This window comes from Vulpes lagopus, chromosome 10 (assembly GCF_018345385.1).
Source record: "Vulpes lagopus strain Blue_001 chromosome 10, ASM1834538v1, whole genome shotgun sequence".
Lineage (NCBI taxonomy): Eukaryota > Metazoa > Chordata > Mammalia > Carnivora > Canidae > Vulpes > Vulpes lagopus.
Window position 1 is genome coordinate 84800433 of NC_054833.1, and position 15690 is coordinate 84816122.

Below are 15690 nucleotides of genomic sequence, written 5' to 3' on the forward strand. Positions count from 1 at the left end.
GTGCTCTGGGAAAGCTGAAGGACGAGGTACCCAGCATACTTTCCCAGATATCTATGGGGGGGAGGTGCATGGCCTTGGTGGTGCCCACAGAATCTGAGGCTGGGCACTGGGGCAAGGATCAGGGCAGCTCCAGAGGAGACAAGGGGTTAGCAGCACCAGCCTGGTTATCTTGGCTTCACCACTGATAGGTCTGTGCTTGGAGTAAATCACTTTAGTTTTAAAAATTTGTTTCTCCTTGGGGTGTCTGGGTAGCTCAGTGGGTTAAATGTCTGACTCCTGATTTTGGCTCAGGTCATGATGTCAGGGTGGTGAGATCAAGCCCTTTGTTGGGCTCTGTGCTGGGTGTGGAGACTGCTTGGGATTCTCTCTCTCTCTGTCCTTCTGCCCCTCACCCAGCTCATGCTCTTTCCTCCTCTCTAAAAATATAAACAAACAAACAAACAAATAAATAAACAAAATTTTGTTTTTCTATTTGTATAACATTAGGAAAAATTATGAGCACCTGCTGGGCCTGCTTTAGCGGGTGAGAATTGGATCAAACATGAATGTCTTAAAGAACCACCCTTGAGGGGCACCTGGGTGGCTCAGTTGGTTGAGTGTCTGCCTTCAGCTCAGGTCGTGATCCTGGGGTCCTGGGATAGAGCCCCATGCTGGGCTGCCTGCTCAAGGAGGGGGTGTCTGCTTTTCCCTCTCTGTCTGTCCCTCCTCCTCGCTCGTGCTGTCTCTCACTCTCAAATAAATAAATAAGATCTTAAAAAAAAAAAAAAGGAACCACCCCTGACTCCATGGCGTCTGTGTCCCCAGGAATCCGCATTTCTCAATGTACCTTCCTCTCCTATGCTGTTATTCCCAGGTGTCCGCACCTCCTGAATCATCACTGTGACTCTGAGCCACAGGCACTTCAACAAACATTCTGTTGCATTTTCTCTTTTTGAGCGGTGGAAAGAACCCTCACTCCAAGGTCTAACCTCCTCCTAGCAGACTGCTGCAGGCACAGTGCAGTCCTGTCAACAACAGAGATGGTGCCATGCAGCACACTCTGGAGCCTTCTCTTCCTGCACCCCTCAGACTTTCTGCTCCTCGAGGAGCTAATCTCTACTCTCTCTCACTTTCTCTAGAAGAGATTTTCTTTCAATTTAAGGAACTACATTACAAAATCAATGTCCTGAAACTGGTGAAATGCCAGAAGGAGGGCAAAGCAGGAGGAGTATGTTTACGCTCACCCAAGCACTAGCTGACTGCGTCTCCCAGCAGCTTCCTGCGGCAGAACATTCCCTTGAAACTTGCCTCCTTTAATGCATGGGAATCAGATCTTCGAGGACAAGTTTATTTTCCTCCTTTGCCCTGAGGGAGCCTAGGAGCTCTGAATAGGAAATCGTCCTCCACTGCCTCCACTGCCTCCACTGCCTCCCTAGCCTTGGACTTACCTCTCTAAACATGGCCAGCAGCTCATGCCACTCCCTGGAATCAGCACCTAATTCAAACTAGCCAATGGATGATTCCTTCTATGTATCCTCAAACTAGTTTTAAGAAAGCAACAAAGCCTACAGATACCCATCTGCATGATGTAGTGAAAGGAAAGCAAGCATGCTGTGCATCTGTCTAGGGGAATGAGGAATCAGGATGCCCATGAACAGAGGTGAAGGAAACCGTAGCATTCCCAACCTGGGCTTCGGCCTGAATGTCCTTGAGTGCAGCCAACTGCCCTTGTAAAGCTTTAATTTCGTCTTTCTTTCGTTTTTCTGCTTCTTCTGTAGCTGCTTTCTTCTGTGCCTGGTATGGAAATGATTTTTCCATTAGAATAGCTTTTTAAGGTAGCCTTAGAAATTGGGAGAACATATGAATTACAGCATATGAACTACATTTCTTATACATTGTAATGGTCACTGAGACTAATAATATAACTGCAGTCAAGCTACCTTCACCGGGTTAATCTGATCCATGTTTACAGACAGAATAACCACAAAGTCCTCTCGGCTATCACTGTTCCTATCTACAGATGGGGAAACTGACAGTCTCATGCAGAAGGTGGAGGAGCCAGGATCTGAACTCAGGGGGACGTTTCCCTGGTTTCCTGCACATGAAGCTCTTCAAGTAATCTGTAGTTTATTCAGGGACCAAATAACTTCAATAGAAGGATAAATCATAACTTCATAATAGTTAACTTACCCTAATTTCAGCATCTGTAGGTCTGCCATCTATTTTAGCAAATCCCTCAAAAATTGTTTTATAGAGAACATTCTTGCGCGTGGTGCTGTCGTCTGGAGGGAGGTACTCTAGAATAAAAGCCCGGTGCTGTTTATACATGTCCAAAATAACTCTAACCGCTGTCTCTCGAACCTCATACACTCTGTGCTCCAGGGCACTCACTGAAAACTAAACATAAAGTTCTTGTGGTTACTGATTCTCATGATAACAGTTTATTTTTCCCAGCATTAAAGAAACATAGGCACATTATAAAATTTTGAAAAAGAAAAAAAAAGACCACCACCCACAGAATTCTGGCTATTACAACACAGAGCTTTCCTTACTGTGTCTGCTCACACATAGTGGAGCTCATGTTGGATATAGAACTTTGTGTTTTGCTTCTTTCCACTTAATGTGCCAACAAGCATTTTTAGGGTTAAATCCTTCTATAGATGTCATATTAAATGTCACAAAATATTCCAATCACAGAGAAGAGGAAACATAATAAACTTCATGCATCCACTATCCATAATAACTGATATTTAACTTTTGTCATGTTTGTCTCAGATCTTTGATCCTAAGACATAAGACACTAGTGACAGTGTAAGTCCCCAAGGAAGCCTCCCTGGCCCCAAACTCTTCCCATGCTCCTTGGAGGCATGGCTCTCCTGTAGCCAGCCTGCGTGCTCCCACCCAGACGTGCGTATTTACTAGTGTGTCTGCGCCTTGTACACACGTGGGGGTTTTTTTTGACATTCTTAATGGTAGACTGTGCTTATCTTTCTCAAATTGCCTTTCTTCCTACTCAACATTCCTGCCAAGGACAATTATTCACAGGATCCACTTCAGCTGCTCTCCAGTGTTGCATCACAAGGACCCACCGTGATACATTTACCCCGCCCCTCAGTGACGTGACTATGCTCAGTAAACCGACATCTCCTCATGGGGGATATGGGCGTGGAGACCCTCACTTCGCAAGGCCTCAGCCTGCCACAGGCTCTTCATTTTACCCCAGACGCTGGCACCACCAATTGTGACACCACCTCTAGGAGTCCTGGCTTTAGGGGTCCCACCTTCTGATGATCATCTCCTACCTTTCTCACTCACTTTTTCCTACTCTCTCCCCTGACAATTCCTCAATCTCATCAGGGCTTTTGGTCCACTCTGGCAGCCACCACTGTCTTCACCCGTCTGTCACCTCCCTCAAGTCTTTCCTGCCCTGAGTGTCCAGCCTGGATAGTATGGTCCATCACCAAGTCATTTTTGGGACCCCTTCTTCCTGTGCAGTCACGGGGCAACTGGACTCTGCCTGCAGACTTGAGAAGCATGCTGACTGGTCTCATGGGGTCCCAGGGGAGTGCACAGTGTCCTGACCTGAGGTATTTCTGGTCAGCTCACTGTCTTGAGATATCAGGTGGGTAATTCATACTTCCTTCTGGCCTATAGAACTTCCATTATCCAGTCTGGCTCTGAGTGGACTCCGTCCATCAAGAGGATACATTTTCCCTGCTCCACGTGCAGCCAGCCCTGTGAATATGCACCAGAGCCCAATCTTGGGCCACTCAGGGACTTTCTCCTCCTGTAGCTGACCCCTCCTTCCAACTTCTATTCCTGTCTTTCTTCTCTTCCCTCTGTCTGGATTAATCCTCCCAGCATGCAGGTGGACCCGAATATGGCTAAGTACTCAGCAAGCCAACTGCCTTCTTCCATGTGCACAGCTGTGCCACACTTCCCTGCCCCATGCGCTTAGGTACCAGGAAGGGAGTGTGGGAGCGGCTCTGTCCATAAAGACCCCCTCAGCACCCTCCACTCATTTTCCCTGTTTGGTGATCCCCAAGTCATGTGAAAAAGCTGGTGGCATCCTCCTGGAAGGCGGTGAAGGCCTGAAGGCCAGCATGGGGCAGAGCCTCCACTCATTTTGAACTGCACAGGACCATGAGGGATGGAGCAATCAGCATTTACCGTGTTACTCCACTGAAATGTCTATGCTTGTTGCTACAGCTGAACTTAGTGGGACTGATGCTGACGCTGGCATCTGGAAGCAGGGCATCATGTCGCAGGGTTCCAAGTGTGTGGGGCAGGCTCCATGTTCTGTGCTAGGGAGCAAGGAAACTGAACTTGGAGCCAAGAAGGGTGGTGGTCCACGTGGTTATGGGGCTGCCAGTGCTGGAAGCAGCGGGCGGCGTATAGGGGCTGCAGCTCGCTGCCTCTGGAGTTTTTACAAAAGAGATGAGCCTTGGAAAGAGCAGGCAGTCTGCATGCAGAGAAGAGCGCTGGGAGGCATTGCAGGCCTGAGTGGACTTGTGTGATGGGAGCCCTCCAAGGGCCGGTGGCCAACAGACTGTAGGATGAGTCAGAAGGAAAGTCTGCTGGGGAGTTGGGGGTGGCTGGGCCGGGCGGCATGAGAGTTTGGGGGCCTGGTCAGTATCTGGATGTACTTGGAGCAAGAGCTCACAGCACTTGGTGAGCAAACAGAAGAACAGTGTTGCTGTTTACAGAAACAGAGAAGGCTGAGAAGGAGCATGCCAGAGAGGATGGCAGGTGCTCCATCCAGATGTGGGGCATCCACAGCTTGTGGGAAGAGTCAGGCATCCAGGGAGGGCATGTGCAGAGACTGTGTCTTCCATGGGTGGGTGCAGAGGCATGGGCGAGGTCACTGAGGGAAGGTGTGTGCACAGAAATCAGAAGAGGAGGTCTGGACACTCCAAAGTCAACGGGATCAGGAGGATAAAGAACCAGGAAAGGGATCTAGACGATGAGGCTAAGAGTGGGGGGGACGCGGGGCTTAGAGCTCCAGAAGCCAAGGCTTATTCACTTCAGTGTCTAAATCATATATCCATGATAAAACACATGAATGAAAGTGGCCTGATAGGATCCTGCCTTTCCTGATCATACATTTAACGACATCAAGACCTGGCCCAGGTCTCCGAGTCAATGCACCACTGGAATCCACAGAGAAGGGAGACCCTGCCCTTCTCACAGGGACAGGAGGCGTGTGCAGGCTGTACCAGATTGGGCCACTGTGAAAGCTCTGTCTCTCCACGTCTGGCCAAGATGGTGGCTGTATGATCGAAGCTCACTTCCAACCCATTTCAAATTAGGGAGGAGGGAATTCTTGCTCTGGCAGACAGTTCCTTTTCCAGAATGTCTGCAGTTTCATCAGGTTATCCAAAGCACAACAAATACCTACACTTTCATATGCTTCATGTCCTCCGTGATAGGCAGTTCTCTCATACAGGTAATGTGCTCCTTATAATCTGTCCACCACACGGACCAACGTCCATACATCATGTACTGTCTTGTGACAGAACGAGGGGCGGGGAGCCTTTCGTACATTCCTTTGTTAGATAAAACAGTGACTATTTTTTTTTGGTTGTTGTTGCAATCATTCATTCATTCAAGAAACATTGATGAAACACTCACCACACTCCAGGCCCATCTCCAGTGTGGAGACTGCGGCCCATGGCACCAGAGGTGCGCTTACCTTCATCACGTTATCAATGGTGAAGCCTGTGGTCCCAGTGCCCAGGTCTTTCAGAAGCCGGGCCAGGAGACTCATCTGACTCATTGCCAGATGAGTTGAACAGTTGGCTTTTAATGGCTGTACCAAGTAGGATGGAATAATTTGGAGAGACCTAACTTCCTTGAACAAGGCCATTTCCTATAAAAACCAACATGATCATGTTAATTTGTACTGGAAAATGCTAGAGGCAACTTAGTATACTTCAGAATCTTCAAAGTAAACAACAAAGGGAAAAAATAGGGAATGAAAAATGGCAGTAATGTAATTTATCTCTAATAAGCTCATATTTCTATTTAAGATATAATGATTAAAAACAAAATCCTAAAGCACAAAAACATAAAAACATGATCACTCACAGATAAATGAAAGCTTTATAAGAAATGTGATCTAAAACTTACGATTTCTCAGGATTTTCCAACTTTAAGAAAAAGGTTTTCTAATTTCTAACATTCTAAAACAAATGAGTATTGTGTTAGTATTTATGAAAAGTCAGCTGAGAGTGTAAAGTGCATAGTACTCTGGCTGATGTGACTCCTGCTGGGCTTATGGGCAAGCATGAAGTCCACTATCAATGAGCAAGTCTTTCTATGATTAATGTATTTATCATTTAAACAGCCAAATACAGAAAGAGGAATGATAAAATACTGAAGCATATGGGTTGCAATAGAGAAAGAAATCAGTTTTGGGAGCAACTGGGAGGCTCAGTCAGTTAAGCCTCAACTTCTTTTATTTATTATTATTATTTTTTTAAGATTTTACTTATTTATTCATGAGAAATGTAGAGGCAGAGACATGGACACCACCCAGGTTTCCCAGCATCCGACTTCTGATTTCAGCTTAGGTCATGATCTCAGGGTCATGAGAGCGAGCCCTGTGCTGGGCTCTGCACTCAGCAAGGAGTCTGCTTGGGAATTCTCTCTCTCCCCCTCTGCCCCTCCCCACCCTTTCCTCTCCCTCTCTTAAAAAATAAATGACTAAACAAAGGAAGGACATACTAACATTTTCAATGTTCCTTTTAAAAGATGCCATCTTCCCCAGATTCTGAGCCACATGAAGATGGGAGTATTTTGTAGGACTTCAACATCACTTTTACCTTCTTGTTATATAACTTCTCCTTTTTCATTCTCCCCCAGAACTCAAGTTTGTTAAAGGAGATGAGATGAGTGGTTCATCATACTGTAAAAATGACCCCTCTGAGAAACTATGAAAGCTACGGAGTCCTTCCCAACAGAATGTCATATAAAATGTGAGAAATTCATAGACTTGCTGAAGCCCAGGCATAGGCCTCAGGGTAAGAACACCTAGAGCATGGGGTGCCTGCGTGGCTCAGTGGCTGAGCATCTGCCGTCAGTTCAGGGCGTGATTCTGGAGTCCCAGCGTTCGAGTCCCACATCGGGGTCCTTGTGGACAGCCTGCTTCTCTTACTGCCTATGTCTCTGCCTCTCTCTCTGTGTCTCTCATGAATAAATAAAATCTTTAAAAAGAAAAAAAAAACTCCTAGAGTTCTCTCTCTCTCTCTAATACTTGGCCTGGAGTGAAAGCCCAAAACTATTTAGATTAAGGTCATTACACATTTATTATCTCTTTACTCCCAATTTTCTATTATGGTTTAGTTTTCCATACATTTTTACTAGAAGTTACTAGCATATGTTGAAGAAAAGAAATACCAGACGAGCCAAACTATACTTTAATCGAAGGCAACCTTCAGGTTTCAGAGCACCAGTAAGTATGACAGGGACCCACGAGGAGAACCAATAATGCTCTTAGGAGAGACAGAAACTGGTAAGGTATTCAGAAAGTCAGATAATATAGTAACGTGCTCATTATTTTATGGTGAAGTTCATACCTGAATAAAATTTGAAGCTATGACTCGGAGGCGAGCAGAAGAGTCTCCAGTCCTGGTGAGCAGAACAGGGATGGTTCTTTCCACACAGTGAGCGGTTTCAAGCTTACTCAGTTTGTGTTTGGGAATATATTGTGTAATTATCATTTTCAACAATTTCAAAGAAGCCTGAAAAACCTAAGAAAACAGTGGTAAAAATGGAAGAGCTCCCATAACTGCATTCCAGCAGAGAGAACATGACAGTCACTGACGGGAACCAACATGAACACGATGTTGGGGATTCTGTGCTGCCTGAAGGGCTGGAACAGGTGACCCGAAAACCACTTTCTAAATGCAGTTCCTCCCATACGGAAGGCATGTGCTCTTATGTCACGTGCCAGCAAGTGCCCCGCGTTGCCCTGGATGCCACACCCTGAACATTCCTGCCTAATGGCAAACACGAAGGCAGTGGTGCACCTGGGGCGTGCTCATGCTTATGGCACCCTCAGAGTCAGGGGAATCCAGGAATAACTTCAAGCTCCTCAGTTTCCATTAAAAATAAAAACATAAACTGAGCATTTTCTCAGTCATGGTGAGTCCGGCCTCAGCAAACCTTGGCTTTCAAGAGCATGGGAAAGCTGATGCCGTGCAAGAGCAAGGAGCACGGCTAAGTGAAGACAGACTCTGCAAGCTTTTCACTGACCACATTTCTTGCCAGAGACCCTTAATTCCTAGTGATACACTGTGCTTCCTCCTGGCCCACTGGACCTCCTGGGGGACCTTGGGGCACAGGGGACTCACCGGGGTCACTATGTCTCTAATGGCTCTTCTAACAAGGAAGATAGATGCTCGCAGCATGCTCTTCAGCTCTTCCTTCGGAGTTCCAGCAGGCGTCTCCATCAGCTGCTTATAGAGAGCCAGCAGCGCGTCTTCCCGGTATGACCACGTCTTGGAATAGGCCCCCGCAACCTACACAGATTGGAGGCTGGCTGACTCGGAGCAGGTGCACCAGTGACACCACTGCCACCCCTCAGCCATGCCACCTGAACCTTTGTTTCACACAGAGAAAAATCTCTTGTAAGAGCAGAACAAGGGATCCCTGGGTGGCTCAGCGGTTTGGTGCCTGCCTTTGACCCGGGGCGCGATCCTGGAGTCCCAGGATCGAGTCCCACATCGGGCTCCCGGCATGGAGCCTGCTTCTCCCTCCACCTGTGTCTCTGCCTCTCTCTCTCTCTCTCTCTCTGTCTCTGTCTATCATAAATAAATAAATCTTTAAAAAAAAAAGAGCAGAACAAGTACGTGTGTTTAAGGAAGTAATTTTTCTAACGTGGAATACTGAAGACCCTGTTAAAATACAGAAAGTACCAGAAGTTCGACCAAGGGAAGTACTATGAAGCTGGGAAGAAGGGGAAAACCCACTGGGCTCATTTCCATATGGAATGCTTCCATCTTTTGTTTTGCTCTGCCCTCATTTTCTCCTGGAAGGGGCAGGTGTTCCAGAAGGGGCAGATTTCCAATATCAACTCTGTCAGTACTAGACAGAAACACTCAGTCTGGTACGAACAGACATTCCTAAGATCTTAATTCTAGTTTCTGTTTTTGCTGTTTTATATAATTAATAATTATTGGAAGACTTCAAATGAATAGTGATTCCACAGGGAAGCCAACAGTATCACAAACAAAGCCAAGGGCGCTCTCCAGCCCTCCATGTACCAGGCTTTCTCCAAGCACTTCCACGGCGGGGCTGGCCTCTCTCAGTGCCTTCTCTGTTAAGGGCTCCGGCTCTCCAGGGGCACCTCTTTTTGGAGCCTCGCTGACATCAGAGTCACTCTTTTCTGGTTCCAGGGCTGCTGCTGCCGGCTGCTTCCGTGTAGCAGGAAGGGGCCGCTCATCATAGGGCACAGACTGGAGCTACAGGAGAGAAGGGCGGCTGCAGAGCTCCCCAAGGCCCCCCACCTGCCGACACCATGTCTACACCGCCGGCCTACTGCTCTGCACCCTTCTGGTCTGCATGGCAGCAGTTTTATCAGATAAGAATAATTTATGTGACAATAAGATTCACCTGAAAAAATTAGATCAGTTTCCATTATTTTCTAAACTCAGCGCGGACCCAATTGAAAAGTGATATAGATTCGGCCTCGGTTACTACTTACCACTAATAGTTATAGTTCAGCTGACACGTAGCTTACCAAAGTAAAAGTTATATGTTTTCCTGACAAGACTTCTGATTTTTTCTTAGTTTATGACTTAGAAATAAGTACCAAACCTCATTTTTAAATGTGTTCATTATCTGGGAGATTTCCACTAATAAACAGGCAACCGAGCTAACAATACCTCCACAGCTTTCCTGGGCTTTGCCTCCTCTAGCTCTGGGCAGGCAGCCGTCTGCTGCCCACCCCCTCAGCCCTGCAGGTGCTCATCAGGCCCCCTGCCCACGTGATGGGGTGACATGGGCTCTCCACCTCCCAGAGCTTCCATCCACATGTGGAAACAGAGATGCACACCTAAACAAGTACATATGTAGTAGAGTTTTGGGAAATTAAATAACAGATTCCAGAGTAATTTTCTGAGGCAGGTGTCACTATGACATTCACACTTAATACCCACTGAGATATTAACTGGGTATAAACCGCATGAGAGTGAGTTCCTCATATTCTAAAATCTACTCTGTTGTAACACAAAACATGTTGACACTCTAACAAAGGAGAAATTGGAGTATTTTAAATCAAAGTATTAGATATGACTTAAAGCAATAAAGTTACAGACAAGATGCTCCTAATGGAGATGACAGGAACCCTCAAGATGTGCCCTGGGAGGCCAGCATGAGTGCTGTCCCCCCTGCCTTTCCTGGAGGACACGTGCCTGTGCCCACCCAACATCCTGTCTTCCTCCCCAGAGTTGCTGGCCATGCTGCCTTGCACGCCAGCACGACCTCCAGTGAGACCTCCTCTGGTCCTCACCATCACTCAGAGGCTGATATGTGACTGATAAACTCGGGAAGACTCTTGCTCAGATGGGACAATGTGCAGACCTGAAGCTAAGGGCCACGTGACAGCTCCAGCCCTAGGGTGACTTGGAACCACAGGAAACAGAGTTGACAGGAGAAAAGAGGCATTGATGATGCTACGAAGCTACTGAACCCTGAAACCCACATGACCTCTTAAGTCTCGAGTTACAAAAGCCAGGAAACGCCCAGTGGGAGCAAGGTTGTCTGTTACTTACAACACAGAAAATCCTGATAGTATATTAACCATGCATGACTTGTGTGGAGGTTCTACTGAAGTCAGACCTCAGTGGGCGCTTTACAAACATGGTCTCGTTTATTCCTGGAAATAATCCCTTAAGCAGCTGTTTGTGCATTTTTACAGAGAGCAAAGGAGAGGGTCAGGAGGATGGTGCATCCCAGAGCACCGGCCGATGGGTGCAGACACAGGTGCGAGGGCTGGTGTGTCTGACTGCAAACAGGGTCTCCCACTAAGGTGTGATTACCCGCTGGGTGCATGTACCACCATGTTCTGGCTTTGGGAACATAGGGCAGGAAGGAGTTCTGTAGTTGTGTGCCCTGATCCATCCCCTGCACCAGGAAAGCCTTAGCACCATGTGGGTCCTATGTATCTGTTGAATAAATTGCACACAATCTGTTACCAGTTACCTACATGGGTCTTGAGATGAGGGTCTGTGGCAGGTGGTGACTGGTCTGCTGTGGAGTGCTGAGAAGGGCCTGGGGGATGTGCTGGAGGCTTTTCCTGAAGGAAAGGCTCTGCAAACCGGCTTTCTGGTGCACTTTCTTCTTGCGGTGGTAGAGATGGCACTTGCTGTTTGTGGCGAGGACTGGCAGAGTGAGTGAGGGGCTGGAGGGGCAGGTCAGAAGGCCTTCGAATCTGGGGAAAAACAGGATGCTTCACTCCCAGTGCTGTTGCCACACCATTGGGGGTGGGGTGGGGCGGGAGGATGTGATAGTTTAGGAAGGCAGAGTGACAAGCTGCATCAAGGACTGCATCAAGCTGCACAAGGGCATCAGGACTGGTGCCCTCCAGTCCTGTCACATCCTTTTAGCTATCTCTCCATGGCTGCCATGTGCCCTACAGAAGTGACATGTGTGTCAGAACACTAGAGTGACAATAAGCACAGTGCCTGGGTTGCCACAGTATGGAAACACACACACAGACTTGCCAGCAAAGGTATGGTATGTAGGTAGGAAGCACCTGGGTGGGACCTAAAGCCCAGTGGCTGCAAAAGCGGGCTATTTTATGTCATCACAACATAGTTAGCATGTGGCGGCCATGGTGGTAGGTGGGTCAGACAGACGATCTCATTTAATGCATACCACTTTTACCCCATAAATGGGATAAGGAAACTGAGGCAGAGTGGCTAAGGAATGACCCTGAGATCACACAGCCCTAAGGGGGCCAGGTCTGAGCCCAGGCAGCGCAGCTCCAGAGTCTGTGCTGTCATGCATGACTCTGCAATGTGGTGGTATGTACACCAGCTGCCTGTGTGGGTTCTAAAGATCAGTGGCAGTGTGTCCCAGGAAACACGGCCTCAACAAGCTGAGGCCGTTAGGATTATGCGTGCACAACACTCCTGAGGCTACTCATGGCAGGGCTGCCATCGGTTCATTTTACAAATGAGGAAGCTGAGCCGGGGAGAAGAGGTGAGATCCCTGGTTCCAGCTCATCCCCTTTCTCCTCTGCCGTGAGTCTTCGTGCAAGTGGGTGTCCAGCAGCACCTCTAGAGCTGACGTCACCTGTCTGAACTGTCACCTGTGTGTTATGGAGCCATGTGCACGTCACATACATAATGAGGACACATGGGCCCCATGGCTGAATCTCTTTGGCCCTGGGGACTGCTGCCCAGGCACCTACCGGCTCAGCATCCACGAGGCTGTGCAGCTGCAGCTGCTCATACACTTGGTTGCGAAACTGCTCCATCTGCTGCTTCTTCTCCTTGGCCAGGTCATAGTCCTCCTTCTCAACCGCACAGCGCTTTTCCACTTCGTACCTCCCAAGGCGCTCGCCAACCTGAAGCACACAAGGCCACTCTGCTTCAAATGTGCATCCAGCCACATCCATTGCAAAGACAATTTTTAAAGCAAGGGCTAGGTGATAGAGGTGCTGCCTTCCCCATGTACCTTGCTGGGAGGAGGGTCCAAGCCTGGGCAGTTAGACAACAGCCACGCTGGCCTGCATGGGGCGTGCTGCCTGTCACCATGCCAGTGTCTAAGAAACTGCATGAATCCATGGGATGGTAAGCATCTTATGTTTTTCTACTGCCTTAGGAAAGCAACATGGCATCTGAAGAGGCTGAGTTTGTGCCTTCACTTACATTTTACTTAGCTGCTCATCTGTCTGTAACTTTATGTTGCTTACCTCCTTGGACCCACACTAATGTCCATAGCTTTTAGTGGCCTACATCTTTGCTGTACCATGTGTCAGGACCACTCTCACACAACTGAGGGAGGACTGTTGTCTCCAGGAGTAGTACCTTTTGCAAATCAGCAATAGCTTGTTTTAACTTCTTGGCATAGTCGTAACGTTCCTTTTGGACAGCTTCACGTTTTCTTTCATCTAATTTGCGTATAATCTGGGCAACTTCTGGATCTTGGTACATATCAAAAGCTAAGTCATCCAGTGGAGAAATGTAGTCAGATTTCCTAAAGGAAAGAGATGAATATTTTAGCTAACTTCGACACATGTGATAGAGTGATGGTGGAGGGAGCCCTACAGGCTCAGTTTGAAGGTACAGATAATCACAAAAATGGTACCCCCACATCTGCTCTTGGAGCGTTCTTGCCAGAGAAAGTGGAAGCTCAGAAAAATCAGGAATGGGCTTCAGGTCACCCAGCTCTTAAGTGCAGGTGGGTCTCTCTGACTCCACAGCTTATGCTCCTGACCATTAGTTAACTGCACTTGGGGGTATCTGAGTCTTTGGTTTATTTGTTCTTCAATAAATATTTTGAGGGCAGCCCCGGTGGCACAGCGGTTTAGCGCCGCCTGCAGCCCAGGGCATGTCCTGGAGTCCCGGGATCGAGTCCCACATCAGGCTCTCTGCATGGAGCCTGCTTCTCCCTCTGCCTGTGTCTCTGCCTCTCTCTCTCTCTCTCTGCATCTCTATGAATAAATAAATTTAAAAAAAATAAATAAGAATAAATAAATATTTTGAGTGTGGACTCTGTGCTCGGCTCTGTTCTAAGCACCGGGGACATAATAGTGCAGGTGAATCATGTGTAGTCTAGGGGAAAACCCAAGCCAAAGTAGACTACCAGGCCCCATCCCTAAAGAATCTGACTTGGTGGGTTCCAGGTGTAATCTAGGTGTCCATACTTGACACCAGTGCCACAGTAACTGTGACAAACACTAAAGATGCAGAGGTGCCCTGCCAGGGCCTCAGCTCAAAATGTCAGACTGCATGATATCCCAAGTCCTGGGGAGATCAGAATAACCCTTCCAGGAATAAAAGATCTTTCTAGTGATCTGAGTAACTGATTTCTGATTAAGTATCACCTCATTCTTTCTTTCGTGTTCTGCAGCAGGCTGGCAGCTTTCTCCAGGGTCTAACATTTAAAACAATAATGCCAGTCTCACCACTCAACAAAAATGTTAACAGAGGACATGTTTCAATGTCTCTATTGTAACAGCTACACAAAATAAGCCAACTGGCAGCTTTGACTTAGATATCTTTATATACAGGTAAATTTTAATGACAGTATTACTTGTCATAAAAAATGTGGCTGTCAGGGCACCTGGGTGGCTCAGTGGTTGAGGTCAACCTTGGCTCAGGTCATGATCCCAGGGTCCTGGGATCAAATCCTGTAACAGGTTCCCCACAGGGACCCTGCTTCTCCCTCCGCTTATGTCTCTGCCTTTCTGTCTCATGAAAAAATAAATTAAAAATAAATAAATAAATAAAATAAATTGGTTGTCTAAAAATAAATTGAAACAGGACACAGTATGACATCACCTTTCAGCATGATCAAACATCCCCCCAACACTTCTCAACTCCTGGAAATGAGGTGATGGGGTCAGCTTTGGCAGCTTTGAACAGTATCAGTTAATCCCAGTGATGACCAAACAGTAACACGCTTTGGTATTGGCACAAGATTAACTATTTTTACCTAAATACATACTATACTCTTAAGTCAAAGTTTCTTTGCCTTCAAGTCCTAGAGATGAAAACAAAGACTTAATTATGAAAATGCTACAAAGAAAAAAACATGACATCATCTGGCATGGGCAGTGGGCAGCTTCAGAAGAGCAGGTCTCGCCCTGATTTAGGGACAGAGTCTATTTTTTTAAGCACTCCCTACTGACATCATCCACCAGTTGATAGTCAGGCTGCAGGCCCAGGAAGACTCCACAGGAAGCAAGGCAGTCCAAACACTGACACAAAGTAATTCCTTCTTAAGCCAGGCTCTTGTGCTTGCATAAAATATGGAGATTCTCTCTGCGGTCACCCAGGAACCACTTGCTGTGCTAAGTGTATGCACCAGTGGACAGTGAGCCTTGCGCCCAGTGGACCCTCCCCTGGGCCCCCAGCCTGCGGGAGGCAGAGCTGTATGTTCACGGGATGGATGAGAGTGGGGAGGGCTCAAAGCAAACATAAGATGAAGGCTCTAGTAATGGATAATCTGGGTCAATGAATTCCTTTAATTTTTACCTATGAAGTTGCCTGTGCTAGTAAAATACCAAAGTATGGCCGATAGATCTATCTGCACTCATTGTAGGAACTTTCTAGTAACACCTGAATACACAAGAAATGGAGTTGTCTCTGAAGGGCAATAAATGAAGATGTGCTAAGGAGAACAGTGACCTTAATCTTTAAGTATATTTGAGTCAATCTCATCAGTGGCTTATCTAGCTCAGAACTGAATTTAGTGGCTCTCAAAGTCCTAGTCCTCTGGAAGTGACTCACACCTTGGCAATCCTGAAGAAAGTCCTAGGAGCTGAGGGTCTGGGGGAGAACTCTTACCCAGTACAGGTTCCTTCCAGAGCTGGGTCCTCACTGCTGTGCTGGCCCAGGTAATGATCAATCAGTTTCTCTCTAGAGGTCTTTGGGAGCAAAGAGTTCTGCTTAGCGTTTCAGAGGAAAACAGGAACAACATGAAACCTTAACTAAGAGGTATGATATAGAGATGTCAGTGGGCTTTGAGGATCCTAGG

General features: G+C 47.2%; 1 protein-coding gene across 2 annotated transcripts in view; it reads right to left on the reverse strand.

The window, feature by feature from the left end:
- The window catches only part of CEP104 (centrosomal protein 104), a 35838-nt gene that overhangs the window by 11777 nt on the left and 8371 nt on the right, over positions 1-15690 (reverse strand). Inside the window, exons 6-15 of one of the 2 annotated variants that reach the window (XM_041771670.1) lie at positions 15501-15580; positions 13017-13185; positions 12398-12553; positions 11189-11413; positions 9246-9443; positions 8334-8501; positions 7557-7730; positions 5672-5848; positions 2170-2376; positions 1666-1773 (exon numbers count right to left, since the gene is read on the reverse strand). In XM_041771670.1, coding sequence (XP_041627604.1) covers positions 1666-1773; positions 2170-2376; positions 5672-5848; positions 7557-7730; positions 8334-8501; positions 9246-9443; positions 11189-11413; positions 12398-12553; positions 13017-13185; positions 15501-15580 — 1662 coding nt within the window. The remainder of the gene's footprint in view (positions 1-1665; positions 1774-2169; positions 2377-5671; positions 5849-7556; positions 7731-8333; positions 8502-9245; positions 9444-11188; positions 11414-12397; positions 12554-13016; positions 13186-15500; positions 15581-15690) is intronic. The other variant, XM_041771671.1, reaches the window with a different exon arrangement.